At 36.2% G+C, this 16,730-nt stretch overlaps 1 protein-coding gene across 2 annotated transcripts in view; it reads right to left on the bottom strand.

Annotated features, from left to right (window-relative positions):
- Positions 1-646: 646 nt before the first annotated feature.
- Positions 647-16,730, bottom strand: part of LOC117167909 (mitogen-activated protein kinase kinase kinase 10) — a 189,614-nt gene continuing 173,530 nt past the window's right edge. For both annotated transcript variants that reach the window (XM_033353151.1, XM_033353152.1), the window contains one exon: positions 647-4,574. In XM_033353151.1, the coding sequence (XP_033209042.1) occupies positions 3,211-4,574 (1,364 nt within the window). In that variant the 3' untranslated portion in view covers positions 647-3,210. The remainder of the gene's footprint in view (positions 4,575-16,730) is intronic.

The following is a 16,730-nucleotide window of genomic DNA, read 5'->3' as shown; positions in this document are numbered from 1 at the left end:
TACATATAAACACACTTTGCTTGTTGGCCTAGCAACCAAGAATCACAATCTTAAAAGTAAACTTAAAGTAGCTTTTGGCCCCTCACTAAGACTTATTATAGTGCGTAATGCAGATTCACATATAAAGCATTACGAACTATCTCACGCCTTTCTGATAACGTCACCTTTGTTTGTTAGAATCCAAAATTTTGATTCTAAATCAGCCTCTTCATACATGATACGCGCATGCAATAATACTAATCACACACTACAATAAGAACTAACGCTATGCGTATGTGTATGTATTCTAACAGTTTAGAAAATTTCTTGCAGTAGAAAAAGCAAAAAAGCAAGCCTCACAGCTGGAAATCGATAGATTTAGAAATAACTTTTTTTCACAAAGAACGAAAATATTTTACTTTTATTCAAGATTTTACAATTAAAAATATTAAATTCTGGATCAATATGAATAAATTTTTATAAGATTGGAAACGTTAAGCAAATATGTTTACCTATTTACAAATAAATTACACACACACACACACACACACACACACATACACTGACACATATATATATATATACTAATTGTAAAATTATATAATTCTTAGACTTTTTGGTAAATTTAAAAAAAGTTAAATACCATGCTGAATTGTAGAATTTTTTTAAATTAAAGACAAAAACTATACCAATAAAGTTTTATCATTTTCCTTACAATATCTTCAAATAATGCAATATCTATTAGTACAAAAATGAATTTTTATTGCAACCTGTATAGTCACATGAATACAGACTTGGAAAGAATCAATGAAAAATTTTACTAGTCAAAATTAAATGCTGTTTGGAATCTTTATATTATTAACAAATTCTCTAATCAATATTAGAGAATATTCGTCTGGATAAATAACATTTTAGGAATGTTCTGTTTTTCTAAAAGAAAAACCTGTACTCAAAATTACATATAAAGTTATTAATAATATAATTGTTCATATAAGTGACAGTGAGCCACAGCCAACTTCAACCTATAGGCCTGATAATTCAGACGTCCTTCGAATGTATGTCACGCAAAAAGAATATAATAATACTAGTGAAAGAAGTTTGTCAAAATTTGACATTTTTGTTGATTGAAATAGCATTTACGTATCATTAAAACTTTTTGGTTATGTAGGAAACATTTAGCATGAAAACTTAAGTAAATTAAAAAAAAAGAATAATTATGAAATTATAAATGTGGACTTTGCAAACCATTCTTGCGGAAAAGGTTAGTGAAAATTCCGATCACTAACTTTTTCGCAGAATGTTATTCGTTGACAATACGACATATTTTTTTAAATGACTAATTTAATAATAGGATAGCTTTTTAATGTAAAAGACGAAGTAAAAAAAATATATTATTATATAGTAACCCAAAATGATAAGCAATAACTAAAGCTACGGCTTAAAAAGGGGCCTAACCTCAAGCCTGATTAACGTCTTACTAAATCACCTGAATTGCATAGCATTTAATAGCATTCCTTTTTAATTGTAATTTATTTTAATATTTGGTTACAGTCAACGGAGTTGAGTCCTCCAAAGTCTTTGCTCTTGGCAAAATTATTTTTTTTTATGTATGAACATTTCTTTCTCACTTTTTTTACTGCATTTCTGATGAAAAAGTAACGCTTTCAAATATAATTAAGATAAAACATTTTGAACAGCTTCTAAACAAATTTGTTTAAAATGACGATTCAAAATAGATATTTCGTGATTCTAATAGAATTTCTTGCCCCCGTCCGAAATCTGTTAAAAAATTTCAAGAGTTTGAAATTGACAAAATGGCGGCATTTCTGAAAATATTCAGTCAATTTACTCAAAACCCCAGCATTTTTTTCGATCTTCTTTTTGTCTAGATTCTCTTTATATTGTCTAATATATTCTAAACAGCATAATCTGTGATAATCTGCCCTGTTTACGAGCCTTCGAGTGAAAAGAGAATTTTTTTATCTTCTAAAAATCGGAAATGTACAGTTTTTGCCAAAATTAGTGACTTGCATTGAATTTTTCAGATCGCAGTTTACCCAAGAATCGGAAAATGTTGAACCATTTTTTTTGTACTGAATTTAGATGTTCTTAAGTCTTTTGAAGACATCCTGCAAATGTCATTCAACAACAAATTATTCTTCAAAGTAATGAACAATCAAAGTTAGGTCTATATTTCTAATCTGGATAATCACCACTCTCTGAATTTTTTTCTGTCTTCTTGGTGAAATGTAAAAGCTTGGCAATTATAGTTCAATATATAGCAAACTTCACACTAAACATTGACTTAGTGTAAACTTTTGAGAAACTCACCATAGCCACAAAAAATAAATAAAAGCTAGTTGATCGATAATTATCCAGCTTGATCTATAATGATCCCGGTTTCCAGTAGGTAAAAAAAATGAATTATGATTTTATTTGTTTAACAATAAGTAAAATACGTGTTTGCTGTTAAAATGTATTATTCAAAAAAGAAATAAGGAAACTGTAAATTTCTTAGCACTGTTATGTCTCAGAATAGTTATTTCTAACTATTTTGGACATAAGAGTTTGAGCTCTATGGTACAAATTTTTATTGCACTTGTGCAACTCGAAAAAACAGGCGTGCAATCAACTTTCGTTGATAGTGATGTCCATCTTAAATTTAAAAAAAGGGTTTTAGCTTTAATTCTTTAGGAATTTTTAAATGTTTTTAAACAACAATTTTATTTTAATGATCTTCCATCCCAATTTGTAAAATTTTAGGAAAAAAATAATGGAGAGAAAAACAAAAAAATATTTATAAAGAACTAATTTGAAGCTTTAAGAGAAGAAAGTGTATTTTTCTTTGATTCTTCAAGTTAATAAAACTTATTTTCTCATCATTGTCCTCTACGTTTCCAAAATTGTATTTAACAACAAAACATTAATATTGCATTAAATAAAATATGGAATATTTATCAAGGTGAATTAAAATACTAATAAATCAACTGTGAGGCCCGTAAGGAAATTGCCGAGATGAAGTGAGTAAATAAATGTATTACTCGCGACAACGTTACTAACTACACAGCAATGTCTATGCACATAACTTACGAGTGGAGCGGATGTTTTCCTCGGATAGGCCTGCTATGAAGAAACGTTCAGTCGTTACAAACTAAAAAATTGTTAAAACACCTTATGGTGCAAAAAAATCGTAAAACCCCACAATTTGTCAACAACTAGATAAGGAAACTCTTAATCATTGTTCTTTCTAAAAAACTTCTGTGCATTGTGAAAATTAGGCGAAGTTGAATTACTGCCCTCGGAACTACGCTGCGAAAAATTCGGACTCTTCAATGACTTATCAAGTTTTTCGTTATTGAATTTGACAGATCTTGTACTCTTTCGATCAAAATCATGAACTACATCTAGCCTTCTCGAGGAAGGATTCGCAAACATTTCATAATTACACAAATTATCGCTGCTTTTAAAGTTTTGATTCAAAAGAGGTTTATCGTCGGAACAATGAGTAAATTGCAGTTCTTCATCATTTGACCACGTACATGAGTTCTGTAAAGAACCTTGATGTGAAGAACCTGGTTGAAATCTTTGATCTAGATTAAACGAGTTTTTTGATTTCGAACCATCATTGGAATGCTCGGCATCAAGGATACACAATGCGGCCTCAAGGCTTTCGAAATCTACACCTTCTCGGGAATTAGCAATAAGAAACGTGGGGGTAAAAGTACATGAATCTGACTCGAAGTTCTCAAGCTTTTGAGGGATGACGCTGTTCTTAAGAGCGCTATATTCAAACTTGCCAGAAACCCTATCATCAAGAGCATCTCTGCTACCCCAGGCCTTTATTTTACTGAACATCCTCAAAGGACTTTTCGAACCACGAGATTTATGAAAGCACTTTTTACCTACAGAATTTTCCGGACTTGATTCAATGCCATCAACGCCATTGACTCTAACTATGATAGAACTCTTCCTTTCTATACTATGAGAGGAATTTAATGAGCTTTTTCGAGAACCAGAGGGTGATCGAAAAAAGTCTGCGAGGGAATTAAGACGTGATTCTGAACTGTCTCTACGTGTGGATTCCTTGGATTTGCTTCTGTCACGTTTCTTAACTCGTTTCCCAGGTCCAACTAGAGTAGAAGCGACACTTTGTACAAAATTAGTAGAATCTTCGCTATAACCTTTTTTACGGGAAGCGAGTCTTGAATGATTAATTTCTTTAGGTTGGTCAGATTCTTTTGAATCATCGACTGTCTCTAGCTCTTTCTCTAGATCCTCTACGTTTAGCATGATATAATCGACATTTTGTTGAACGTCAGAGACAGTTTTAATCGGCTGATTATCAGTTATGTTATTGGCGGAGGAATACAATTTTCTGGAGTTAGGGTTACCTATTTCTTGAAGAAGCGGAGAGCGATGCGCGGTTGCGAGCAACGCATTTCGCAGAGGAGTCTTTTCAAGGTCAGGAGCGGAGCGTGACCATCGCTTGTCACCTGGCGAAGTCGGATTCGGTGGCTGACAGATTATTGCTCCGCGCTCACGTTGGTGGAGGGTCGATGGTCCCCAGGTTTTACCCTTCACGCCATCTGCTGGTACTAAAGAGAAAAAACAAAAAAATTAAGTAAATAAAGGCTACTTTACCAATTACTTGTTTCCACATTGTTGTCTTCAAATACGTTACTTAGTAGTAGCGGCACACTAACGTGCCTATTAGGACTCGACAATATTTAACTTTTGAAACACTTCCCCTCAATTTTCATTCCTTGGAATTGCTAAAAATTTCATTAAACAATAAGCCTGAACTACTAAAAAAGAATAGGAAATTTGTTGAGGTATTCATGAACCTTGTAATATAAAAATTTGTGGCTTTAACACAATAAAAGCTCCGAAATGATTTCAACGCATTACATTATCGCCTAAAATATTCATTTTGCGCACATGCTAAATAAAACACTATTTTTTCCTGAAAATCTAAACGTGAAACTTCATCTACGGTGCATGAACATCAATCTTAATAGTCACACAAATAACAAAAATGTTCATCTGCTTGTCAAAGAAGTTAAGAAATTCACAATTATTGTAGATTAAAGATAACTAAACTTCTTCAAAAGTCAGTCGGATCTGTATTTTAACTGGAGCCCCAATTAAAGTCAACAGTTCTCAAAGCATTTCATCGCTATTCACCAGGTATGGATTTTTTAATTTTTAAATTATTCGGATTGTTCTTCTTGTACCGCAAATGAAATTATATGTTTATTATTATATAAAAAACAATTTGAACTGGTCAGTGCTGATATATAATTGCATCAAAAATATATAAATTTGTATGTCTCGAGGTCAATCAAGATTTTTTTCTTTTGTAGAATTTCGGCCTTATTCATAAAAAAATATAAGAAATTTTAAGATATTGAAGGAATATATTTCTTTTAAACAAAATAAGGAAACTTGAGGAGTAAGGTTAAAAAAATGGGAGAACGTGGATTTCAACGGTATACCTAAATTCATCTCAAAATGTTAACAAAACATAAAAAGTTCTTGTATCTGTTCTATCTAACCTAAAAATTTTTTCATCATATTAATATTTTTTTCGATGAAAAATGTTTTTTTATGCAAAAAATGTATTTCATTTTTCATTTTCTTCGGTATTTTCAAAATAATTAAAATAATTAATTTTCTCCTTTTGATTCTTTTGGGAAGTTTTTCGACTGTTTTTCAATTCTGAAAAAAAGTTAAAAATTACAAAAATGGCGAGCAGCTATTAGAAAATAAAATTTTTGTTTAAACAATATACCTGTGCAAAATACGGCAACAAGTCCAAAAGCAAAATTCGGCAACTTCATACTAAACTGGCTCCTATCTGGGCGTAGCAGTCAAAACTGTTCAATCTCCCATTTTCAATCTGTAACTTTAAATTTTTTTCCGAATTGACACCTGACGCCACTAAAGATACGTTGCGCTAGTTGCCAACCCGAAAACAAGCTTCAAGGTTACAGAGTGCAAACTGGGAATTGGTGAGTCTAGTCTGATTACCCCCCTAATAGCGACGAGTTTAGCATGGAGGTGCCAGACTATTCCTTTGAATTTTGTTTTTGTGGCGAAGTTTTTACCTCAATTTTAGTGCATGTTGCTCAGTGAAAATCGAGAAATGAGATTCGGGTTACTATCGATTCAACATACATTGACTCTCAGCCTGGAAAGCAGTTGACCGATCCAGGTTCGTACTAAGAATGGGTGCCCCTGGTATGAATCTTTCTGACGTGTTTTTATTTAAAAAGAAGAACAAATTTTTGGAAAACGACATAAAACTGCTCTAAGAGGAGGTTTCGCAGCTACGAAAGGATGCCTGTGCCGAAAATATAATTCTATACATCTTTAGGCCTAACAGTCTGGAGTGACAGGTTGAAGCTTGAAAGGCAGGTGAGAAGGTAGCTCATGCAGCAGAAGAGAAGTCTGATACAGCGTGGTTTCGAAGTAATAATAAAAGACTACCACTTAGAATTCGACTGAAGAGTGCTGTGATCAGACGAAATTAGTTTCATGTCTGCTGGCTCTCCTTCCAGTTCGCTAGATACATTTCTTGAAGCGGAGGACACCGTCAAGAGACAGATAAGTGGACGCTCCAAAAGAACTGGTTCATCTTCGGAATCAACTTTTTCGTCGAAAGACTTTCGTCGAAACAGAGACGGCTCCATCAGTAATTTTCTACCCGGAAACTTCCTCTAGAACTCCTCGACAAAAACTCCGCGAAGAGGAACGAATAGCTTCCGTAAGGACAGTAAATGATCTGTTCTCGGAGGTGAGGAAGAGGTTAGCCCGGATTGTTTTCTGTAACTCTCATGGAGTTTCTAACGTCGGAGACTTATTAATGTTCAACTTGGACTCCGGTATTTAATGCTTGAGCAAAACTTGGCTCCCTTCGGCACCTAAAACCCCTGCTTGGTTGTATCTGCATCACCTCTCATGTGTACCGTGAGAGGGAGATTTTCTATATCAGAACTTAGTTTTCGTTTAAATAAGTGACAAATTTCTTCAATTTGTAATCAGGGAGTAGAAGGGACTCTTTTGCATTTTCTTGTAGAATGCCTCATGTGCAGAGTTGTTCGAAAATCGTTTTTTGGATCCGCTATCAGTCCATCAACCTCTAGTGCCTTCTGGATAGCGCTTCTAAACACTCCAGATAAAAAAGAACTTTGTCGTGTTGCAATGTATCTACTTCGAGTTCTAAAAGTCAGGAACCTCATTGTGTCTTTCTAGTTTAATAAGTATATTTATGTTTGTAAAAGCTAATTAACTAGACTTTCATATTTCACTTTCTTTGCACATGTCTTAGAATCTGAGTAAATATCGCAGCGGGTTATCACTTATGGGTTTCCCATGCCAGATTTTCATGGTTTTCATGCCAGACAGGCAGATGACAAAAATGAGAAGGACTAAGAAGAACAGCCAAACTCATAAATAATAATGGAGAATATTCTAAAGATTTTGAAACGCTTATCGCTTCCCAAGGATCGACAGGGTGCTTCTGAAGCCGCCACTGGAGACCGCAGCATGCGGGACGGTGGCGATGGTGAGTTGCGAGATGGTCAGGCAAATCTTACTGATTAAACAGCTATCCCGCAAGAGCATATGCGAGAAACGGCAAGTATCCTAATATAAAGAAATGTTCAATAAGAGATCTTACCGCTGCTAAAGCAGTGTCACACGGTTAAGCAGGGGCAATTGATTTTCTTCGTCAAACTTTTGATGACCCAAAACTATCACATCCTTCAGAGGTGGAAGGCCTTATACAACCAGAGGCACAATCAAAAGGTTCAGCAACCAAAAATGTGATTGAAATGGACAAACCATGTGAACAGAGATATTATGAGCCTTTATCTTTTGGCAGGTAAATGTAGGCAAAGTGTGAGTAGCGAACATTATAGACTCTTCTTACTAAAATACCCAGAGCTTCCCATTGATCAACTATTCTTAGGAGAACTGAATACCGAAGACTTGATTAAAGCTAAAGACATAGGAGCGGGGGATAATAAACATCAAGTACCGAATCCACTAGGATTACATCCGGATAATAATAACGATGATGTAAACAACGAAATCCCAGAAAAACTACAGCACCTTGAAAGGAATTTTGTTCATGCTTTACTATAGTTCAGATATGTAAAACTAACACTAAGAAATTCTCTATCCAAGATGAACATCACGAATGATCTGCATGCACTGATAGAACATCTGAACAGCAAGGGTTTACCTGCGCATTTAAACGTAATACAAACTAAGTTAGAGGTGACAACTCTTGTATACTGTGCAGCCGTGGCAACCGTTAGAACGTTGGGTCACAGAACTAGGTCTAAAAATGCAGCCTTGTCCCAGCAAGAGATCGAGATCCACCATGGAAGATCAGGTTGGATATGAATGTCAGCAAAGTAAGGTGCAAATTGGGTCGATTGATTGAATACAAAAAAAAGTCAATAGAACCAGAAAGCTGATAAACCATGAACTGCGTGTAAAGCAAAATAACCAGCAACACACCGAAGTTCCTTTATTAGAAGACATGACTAACTACTGCTCAGATGTTTAGGGAAAAATAAAAAAATGCAATTTGGACACTGCGTGGTTCAAACTGGAGAAAGCTAGGGCAAGCAACGGCCCGGAAGTGCAGCTGACAAACATTATAGCTTTAGATGTATTCAGGAATAGTCAGGAAACTAATTCAAATCTGAGTGAGGCTCGTCGTTGGTGCTTAGCTTCAATTGCAAAAATATTAAGCAAAACAAAATAAATTTTTTTATATATAACCAAAATAACTTATAAGATATGAAATTGTCCAGATTCCCTCATTAAATTGCCTTTACACTACGCAGGATTTAAATTAAATAGTGGTAAGAAAATAGTTCTATTTTTGTCGAAAGTTAAATGTAGATAAAATAATTAGTCTAAACAAGTGATCATATAATCTTCTCCTCTGCTCTTGAATTAATATGGGGGGGGGGGGGGGGGGGGGGGGATAGCACCGTCCGTCTCCATGTTAGCTTGTGACCACTAGTACTTTCATTCATAGTGCGAGTGCACACGAAACTACTACATAATCGCTTTTTTAGACTTTGATTTTATTATCTACATTAGATTTGCGACAAAAATTTAACGATTTTCTTACTAATATTCGATTTTAATCCTGCGTATTGTAAAGGCCATCTGAAGAGGGAATTTGTGCGATTCCGAAACGTTAGTTTTAAAATCTTTTAAATAAAATAGTCTGGAATATCATAAGTAGTAATAAATCAGGGTTTTCCTTATACAAATATCATTTAAGTGATTCTTAGACGTAAAATGAAAATATCGTAAAACATATTAAATTTTTTTTTTGTGAATTCAATATTTTGTTTTGAGTGAAGAAGTTTTTGAATAATTGAACAAATGTTTTATGGTCCAATTATTACGTCTTAAAATGTATGCTATCTGGAAATAAATGAATAGATAACACAATGTTATTAACTTAAAGACTTAATTTTTATTTACAAAAGCCTCAGGTGTTCTACTCCCAGAATGGAGCCGGACTCTCATAAATTTCTTCGAAAAGGTATACAAGAAAAGTTCGTTATAACATCACTCGCCGTCGATACATTTTACGTAAAAGTTTTACAGCAAAAAATTGAAAATACGAACAATTCTTCCTAAAACTTGAAAATTCAAGTTTCTAACTATAATATTTCCTAAGTTATGGCATGTAAAACAAAGCTCTTTTGGAATTTTCTAGGAAAAAAGTGTAGTTTTAAAGTTCACTAAAATTCTTCAGTTGCAGATGATCCACTGTACAAGTGATACGGTGATGAATAACTTTAAGTAGCCTTAAAAGCTTAATTAAATTTCAGGGTCGCGATGTTGCTTTCAACTCTTTAGGACGAGTTTACTGACGTTTAACCTAACGTTACAGAAACACACCGTTTCCATCATCAGGGGAATTAAATGAATAGATTACATTAAATTAGAAACGAAAGTCATTGATCATCTTTTGGAGCGAGTGAGTTTTGTTAAAAATCAAGTTGTAATGTTAATAATTTTTTTAAAGTTTCCCTTTTTAAATTATTGTATCTGATTTATTCATTATTTCAAATAACCAAAGATAATTTTGGACGCAAATCATATCAAGGTATCTGAGCTCGTCTTTCGTTTATGGGACCACTTTATATAAACAGAGTACTACCAAGAAGCCAAGCATGTTCGTTGCATGTACTTTGTTCCTCATCGATATCTCCGAAGACAAAATCTGCCGAATGAGACGTTTGCATCTGCTTTGAAGAGTATCCTGTGTAGGCACTGTGGCACGCTCAGGTATGTCTAGGTCTCTCTAGTGCCAAGCTTTACTATAGAGCTTCTTTCCCTAGAGCGAGATGTAGCTGCTTTTTCGGAATGGCGAAGTCTAAGAGATAGTTTCAATAATATCAGGCAAAAGAGAAGCAGGCTCATGGCTTCGCCCTCAAATACACCTCTCTGAAAGATCACGTTGTCAGATGACACACGAGTTTTCGCATCCTTACATGCGGGGCTCTACCAGGAAAGACGAACCCCTTTCCCTAGCTTCTCGTGGAAACAAAAATGATCACACCAAACATAGTTGTAGTCAGTGCCGTTCAAAGCAATAGAACGCGCAGGGTTCCCGACAATGCGTCGGCCGCCAATTCAGACCACTCTAGAGCTGGGGGAGCTCATAAAGATGGAACGAGAGGGTTACATGGCATGACTGTATTCTCTGTGGCGCGAGAAACTCCCAGAGATATCGCACTTTTCGCATCAACGTCTGCGAATCCATACCGAACTACTTCAAAAAAGGGGCTATGCAAGCGAAGCGCCTATTCTACCACAGTCAGAACAAGCCGGCAACAAAGAAAGAAAGGCGACACTAAGACCAACCGCGGGCAGGTATCCGATAGGGGAAGAGCGATGCTTCAGGACCCGGAGAAGCATCAATATCCAAGTTTCTTTTAAGCCTGAAGATTTGTCTGCAATAGATGTAGATCTTCGTGGGGTTTTTTAAGAAGAATCGGAACTCTAAACTATCAACTGTTGTGTGTATAATGCAACGAGAGCTTTGGCGAATACATCAACTCGTCACTAAGATAGGCTGAGCAAGAAGTACGTGTCTTTCAGGCCGACGCCATAAGCCCACTCCTATTTCGCCTCACATTATTGCCACTATCTCGATCACTTCACCATTCCGAGGGGTACTTTTGCGGTAAACCTGCAAAACGAAAGCACAAGGTCACTCATGTATTTTACATGGATGATCTTAAAATCTATGCTAAAAATAAAAATCAATTACAACTAGCTCTAGGGATTGTCGATCAATGCACTAAGGAAATTGGAATGGAATTTGGGTTAGAAAAATACGCGAAGGTTTATTTGAGGGCTATACGACACCTTTGCGCTAGAGGGACCTATAAATACCTGGGCGTGCCACAGAGCCGTATTCAGGAGAAACAATGCGGCATAAAGAGTGCTTTATTATCACTTCTATCAATCTTACGGCATTAAACTTAACTTCGAGAAGCGAACCATGTTTTTTATCGAATTTTCGGCACCAGCTGACAATAACATCATACCTAAGGAGAATGGAAAGAAAGAGAGGCATCCAGACCTTTTAAGGGAGTTGCGACTATTCTGAAGTTGAGAATATTCTGTTAAGCTAATCGGCACTCTTAGAAGTGCCAAACTTTCACTGTTTAACCCCTTCGTTGGCATTGATGCAAAATGCGTCAAAATTTTTCGTGCCCTGTGTGGCATTGACGCAAAATGTGCCAATCTTCCTTTTTCCTATTTAACTCGCTCCAATTTTACATTAAAGTCTTATTCGGGGGTTTTTGGGGTTGCTGAATCCGAAGTCAAAATTAAAAAATTCAAAATGGCGGATCCAATACGGTAGACGAAAATACAACAAAAAATGGCTTGATTTGGAACAATCTCGGTAAATACGGGTTTTTGAGGTCGCTGCATCAGAATGTGAAGTAAAAATTTGAAATTTTAAACTGGCGAATATTTTCGTTCGCCATTTTAAATTTTCGAATTTTGACTTCACTTTCAGGCTCAGCGACCCCAAAAATCCGGAAATACCAAGATTCATCCAAATCAAGCCGTTTTTTATATTTTCGTCCGCCATTTTGGATATCTGAATTTTGACTTCATATTCGTATTCAGCGACACCAAGAACCCCAGGATACCAATTTTCGGGATAACAAATTTTCCTGCCATTTTAGGCACTTTTTGTCGAATTCTCTCTGCCAACGAAGGGGTTAATAAAAAGTATCCCTGCGTGTCAATAAGATGCTTAAACACTTGCGGGCAAAATGCAGAAGTCGATCGTCCCTGGTTCGCTCCGTATCCTTAGGTTGCACGAAAGTTTTGCCGGATCATCGCTTTCAGGCCGTCACAGACAGTAACCACCTATACCACTCTGGTTCTCTATTCATTGTGAGAGGTTCAATTTACGAAGGACGAGCTAAGATCTCTGAATATCGGGATACGAAAGGTTATGCACATAAACAAAAGCATGTATCTTAAATCTTCTTTTGCGCTAATCAGCATCTCACGCCATCACGGTGGTCCTGGAATACTGAATTCTGAGTGTCTTAACCACAGGATTATTGGGATTACAGCACATATATTTGCAAATAGACGGGGCCTTCTTTCTAAAATGGTCAGAAAGCACGAAGAAGTGGGCAAAGAATTAAGAAATCAGAGGTGCAAAACTTCCATGAATAGCTCCTCGACAAGAAGATGCACGGCGTCTTCCACAGAGATGTGGAGGATCAGTCGATATAGTATGAACTAACGTTTTGTTTCCTTAAATCACCCAGATTAAATTCGGGTATGGAGGGTTTCATTTATGCATGTCAAGACGGTGTCATTTCAACTTTAGCATTCCGCCGCCACATTTTGGGCCAAAACATTCACAATTATAGCCGCAAAGCGTGTTATGCACACTCAATAAGACCACCAGCTGGCAAAAACATCATAGCTTAGCAGCGTCCGTCTGTGCTTGGTGTGCAACCTATACGATTTGAAAAAATAGAGATTTTCATAGTCCGCACTCTGAGGGTTAAGTTCACCACAGACTGAAACCAGATAATTCACGGTCGCAAGTCGTGGTTACGGCTAAAATTTTACCGCGATTTCGCTGGGAGTGGGTGTAGTTTTTTAGATTAGCACCCGCTCCCGGTGACATTTCGCGATCATCACCATGATCAATTATTACAAATTACACAGCCACACAAAAAATGTGTGCGGATCTGGTAACAAGACACACGTATTCCTATGGATTTTGGAGCGCTGAATTTAAATTCGGTATCAAAAATCACCTATCACGTCATAGTTGAGCCATAATCTCAAAAACTGACGAAAAATAATGTACTTAGGCAAATAAATTTCAAAATAATGCCAGTGATGCAAATTTTCACTTCAAAAACATGACGACAACTGTGAAGGATCAACCCTTGCCTGATATCAATTTATTTAACATAACTTTACCCAACAGAACCTGACCTCACCTAACTTGAACTAACAGAAATTTATTGAACCTCACGTAAAGCTCTGGAAGCATATTTTCCCAGTAGAAAATGTGTGCTACATCGAATGGGTCAACTCGAGCCTAACCTAGAAATAAATCTAACCTAGCCTAACCTAACCTCACGAAACATAATTAAACTGATTGTGTTGTCCCTTTGTGTTTGCGGTACCGTTTGAATCAGCTTGGGCTTAACCTGCAAAGAGGTCAAACCTATCTTTACCTAAAAAAACCTGACCTAACATAACCTAACTTAACTTCACGTAACACAATTAAACTCATTCTGTTGTCCCGTTGTGTTTGCGGCACCGTTTCATTCAGCTTCGGCTTAACCTACATAGAGGTTTAACCTATTTTAACCTAACAAAACCTGACCTAACCTAACCTAGCCGAATGAATAGGTTAACTCGATCTTAACCTACAAATAAATCTAACTTAATAGAAACTAACGAAATTTTGCTTAACGCAACACAACTTAACTTAAGTGTTCCCGTTGTAACACAATAAAATTCACTTCATTGTACTACAAGTGGTTAAAAATTTAGACGCACATTACTCATTTGAAGAAACTTAGAACTACAAGTAGAATTGACCCCATTTCAATTAACCTGATGTTTGTATTTTTGTGCACAACGTTACCGGCTGATGCCGTTGGAATTGATTGTTGAAATATTTTTTTTTTTACATTTTTATTATTAAGCTTTGTACTTTAACGTAGTTTTCTTTCGGCTCTTGCATTTCTCAAAGTTTGAGACCGATATTTTGTGTATAAAAAAAGTTCGAACATTCGAAAAATGTTGAGGTTCAGAAAAAAGATGAAATAATTTTCAGTGAAGTTCCTACCAAAATGCAGTACCTAAACGTACTTTATTGTACTCTTATACATTTTCCAAAGTTTCAGCTCGATATTTTATTTACAAAAAAAGTTCTTAGATTCAAAAAAACATTCAGTGAATTGAAAAACTGTGGTCGGTAATATAGGTATTTAGCTGTGTCACATGCCCTTAAAATGTAGAACTGCAACTTAAACATGCAAATGAATAAGAGTTTTATTCAAAATTTTTTTGTCTCTGCTTTTCTTAAACTTTAAGGATATATTTATACTATCTTTCGTGTTTACATTTGATCTTGCTCTTTATCGTAATTAAATCGATTTATAGACCTACTTCAGTCGACTTTCTGTCTGCTATAACGTATCCTTTTTTCTTCGAAGGAACGGTGCAAAGGGTTACGCTTACGTTTAAGACCTACATTCGTTTCACTTTTCAACATCCAGCAAAAATCAGCCATCATGACCTCGTCCCATCTACCCTGATATCGTTGTTCCATCACTTGTATGCCTTGATGAATACGTTCCCCTTGTTCTTCGCTGAAATCACCAACATTTTCTGGAAACTTATCCAGATGGGAATCTAAAAAGTGAAGTTTTAAATTCATCAAGCAGCCTAACTTTTTGTAGTTTCTTATCATTTTCGCAACAATATTCTCGTAGTCTGGACTTTTTTTGTTACCGAGGAAATTTGCGTTTATTGCTTTAAAACTTTCCCAAGGGTCCATTTCAATTTTCGTCATGTGGCTCACGAAATTAGTACCTCTAGTCAATATTCGAATCTGTGGTCCATCAAAGACTCCTTCTTTCAATTTAGCGTCTGAAACATTAGAGAATTTAAGGGATATATACTTATAGCATTGTCCATCTTTGCCTAACGCCTTGACAAATTGCTTCATGAGCCCAAGCTTTATGTGGAGGGGTGGTAGTAAAATTTTTTCTGGATCAACGAGGCTTTGGTTGATGATATTATGAGAACCAGGTTTGAATGAATCTCTTAAAGGCCAATGTTTCTTGATGTAATGAATGGCTCAATCTCTTCTATTCCACAGGCATATAAAGCACGGCTCTCTCGTGAAACCCGATTGTTGGCCTAATATCATTGTTGTGATTTTGAGATCACCACATATTTGCCATTTGTGATTCGTGTAATTAACTTTTTCAAGAATCATTTTAACATTGTTATATTCTTCTTTGATGACCGTTGAGTGAACTATAGGGATAGGAGCGTAAGTATTCGTGTTATGCAGTAAAACAGCCTTAATGCTGCGTTTTAACGAATCAATGAAAAGTCGCCATTCTTCGTCTCTGTACACATTTTTCTTCAAGTGGTTCATTAGTCCGTTAACATCAGTGTAGTACACTAAAGACGTTTCTTCGTCTTTAACGAGAAACTTTCTGAATTCTTTGTCCCTGACGCGATAGAATGAAACTTTTGTCTTTGGCTCTAGAAGATTTCTTCTTTTTAGAAATGAAGCGGCAAATTCAGCGCCGTCTTTCGGTAATCCAATATCTCTGATAAAATCATTCAGTTCTAGTTGCGACACTAATATTGGAACCTTCAATTTCATTTTATGCACGCCATATTCGTCATCTTTTTCGTCATTTTCATCGGAATCATCAGAACTATTTTCTGTTCGATCACTGGTTTCACTACCATCTCCATGGCGTTGACTTTCAACTTCCATTCTATCATCTTCTAAAGCGCTTAAATCAGTCTAGCGTGTATTTTTATTGATTTCAATTGCTCTTGTGACTGTGCACACATTAATGTACGAAATTTTATTTTTATTTTTGGCGTTGAACCTTTTGACGGAATTCATGCAAAAGTAGCAGTCCTTCGCAATAACGGGTTTTTTCCATGTGGTTGGTGTAGAGTACTTGCGGTACTTTTCGTTGTTTGAATTTTTTAGACGATACAATATAAGTCTGCAGGAATTTAAAATGACATGAGGAACCCATTTTGTTTCTTGGTGCAGCAATTTACGGTCAAAACACATATCGTAAAGACTTTTCACTTCCTCGTCGATTGATTTTCGCAAACTGCTCACTTCATATTTACTGGAAATGTAACAGACTGAATCCGAGCTATTCCTGCAGGCAAGCGATTGAGAAATGATCGCGGTTTTTTTCCTTGTAGCATGAGACTCTACAACAACCAAGTGATCCATTGATGAAGAGCTACGGTTGCATGATGACGACGTCGGAGAGCCCGCTTTCCCACCCTGACCAGACGCCGATACTGGGGTTTTTCCCTGCATCGAAATACACTTTTTACCTGTGTCTGCCATGACGGCATGAACGCCGTTTACCCAGGGACTCAGCCAATGTGGATCCGTTGCCCACCGTCACCACGTAGAGGTGCCC

The sequence above is a fragment of the Belonocnema kinseyi genome, chromosome 2, assembly GCF_010883055.1.
Source record: "Belonocnema kinseyi isolate 2016_QV_RU_SX_M_011 chromosome 2, B_treatae_v1, whole genome shotgun sequence".
NCBI classification, from domain to species: Eukaryota; Metazoa; Arthropoda; class Insecta; order Hymenoptera; family Cynipidae; genus Belonocnema; species Belonocnema kinseyi.
The sequence above is the reverse complement of the archived record's forward strand: the minus strand, read 5'-3'. Positions and strand labels throughout refer to the sequence as shown.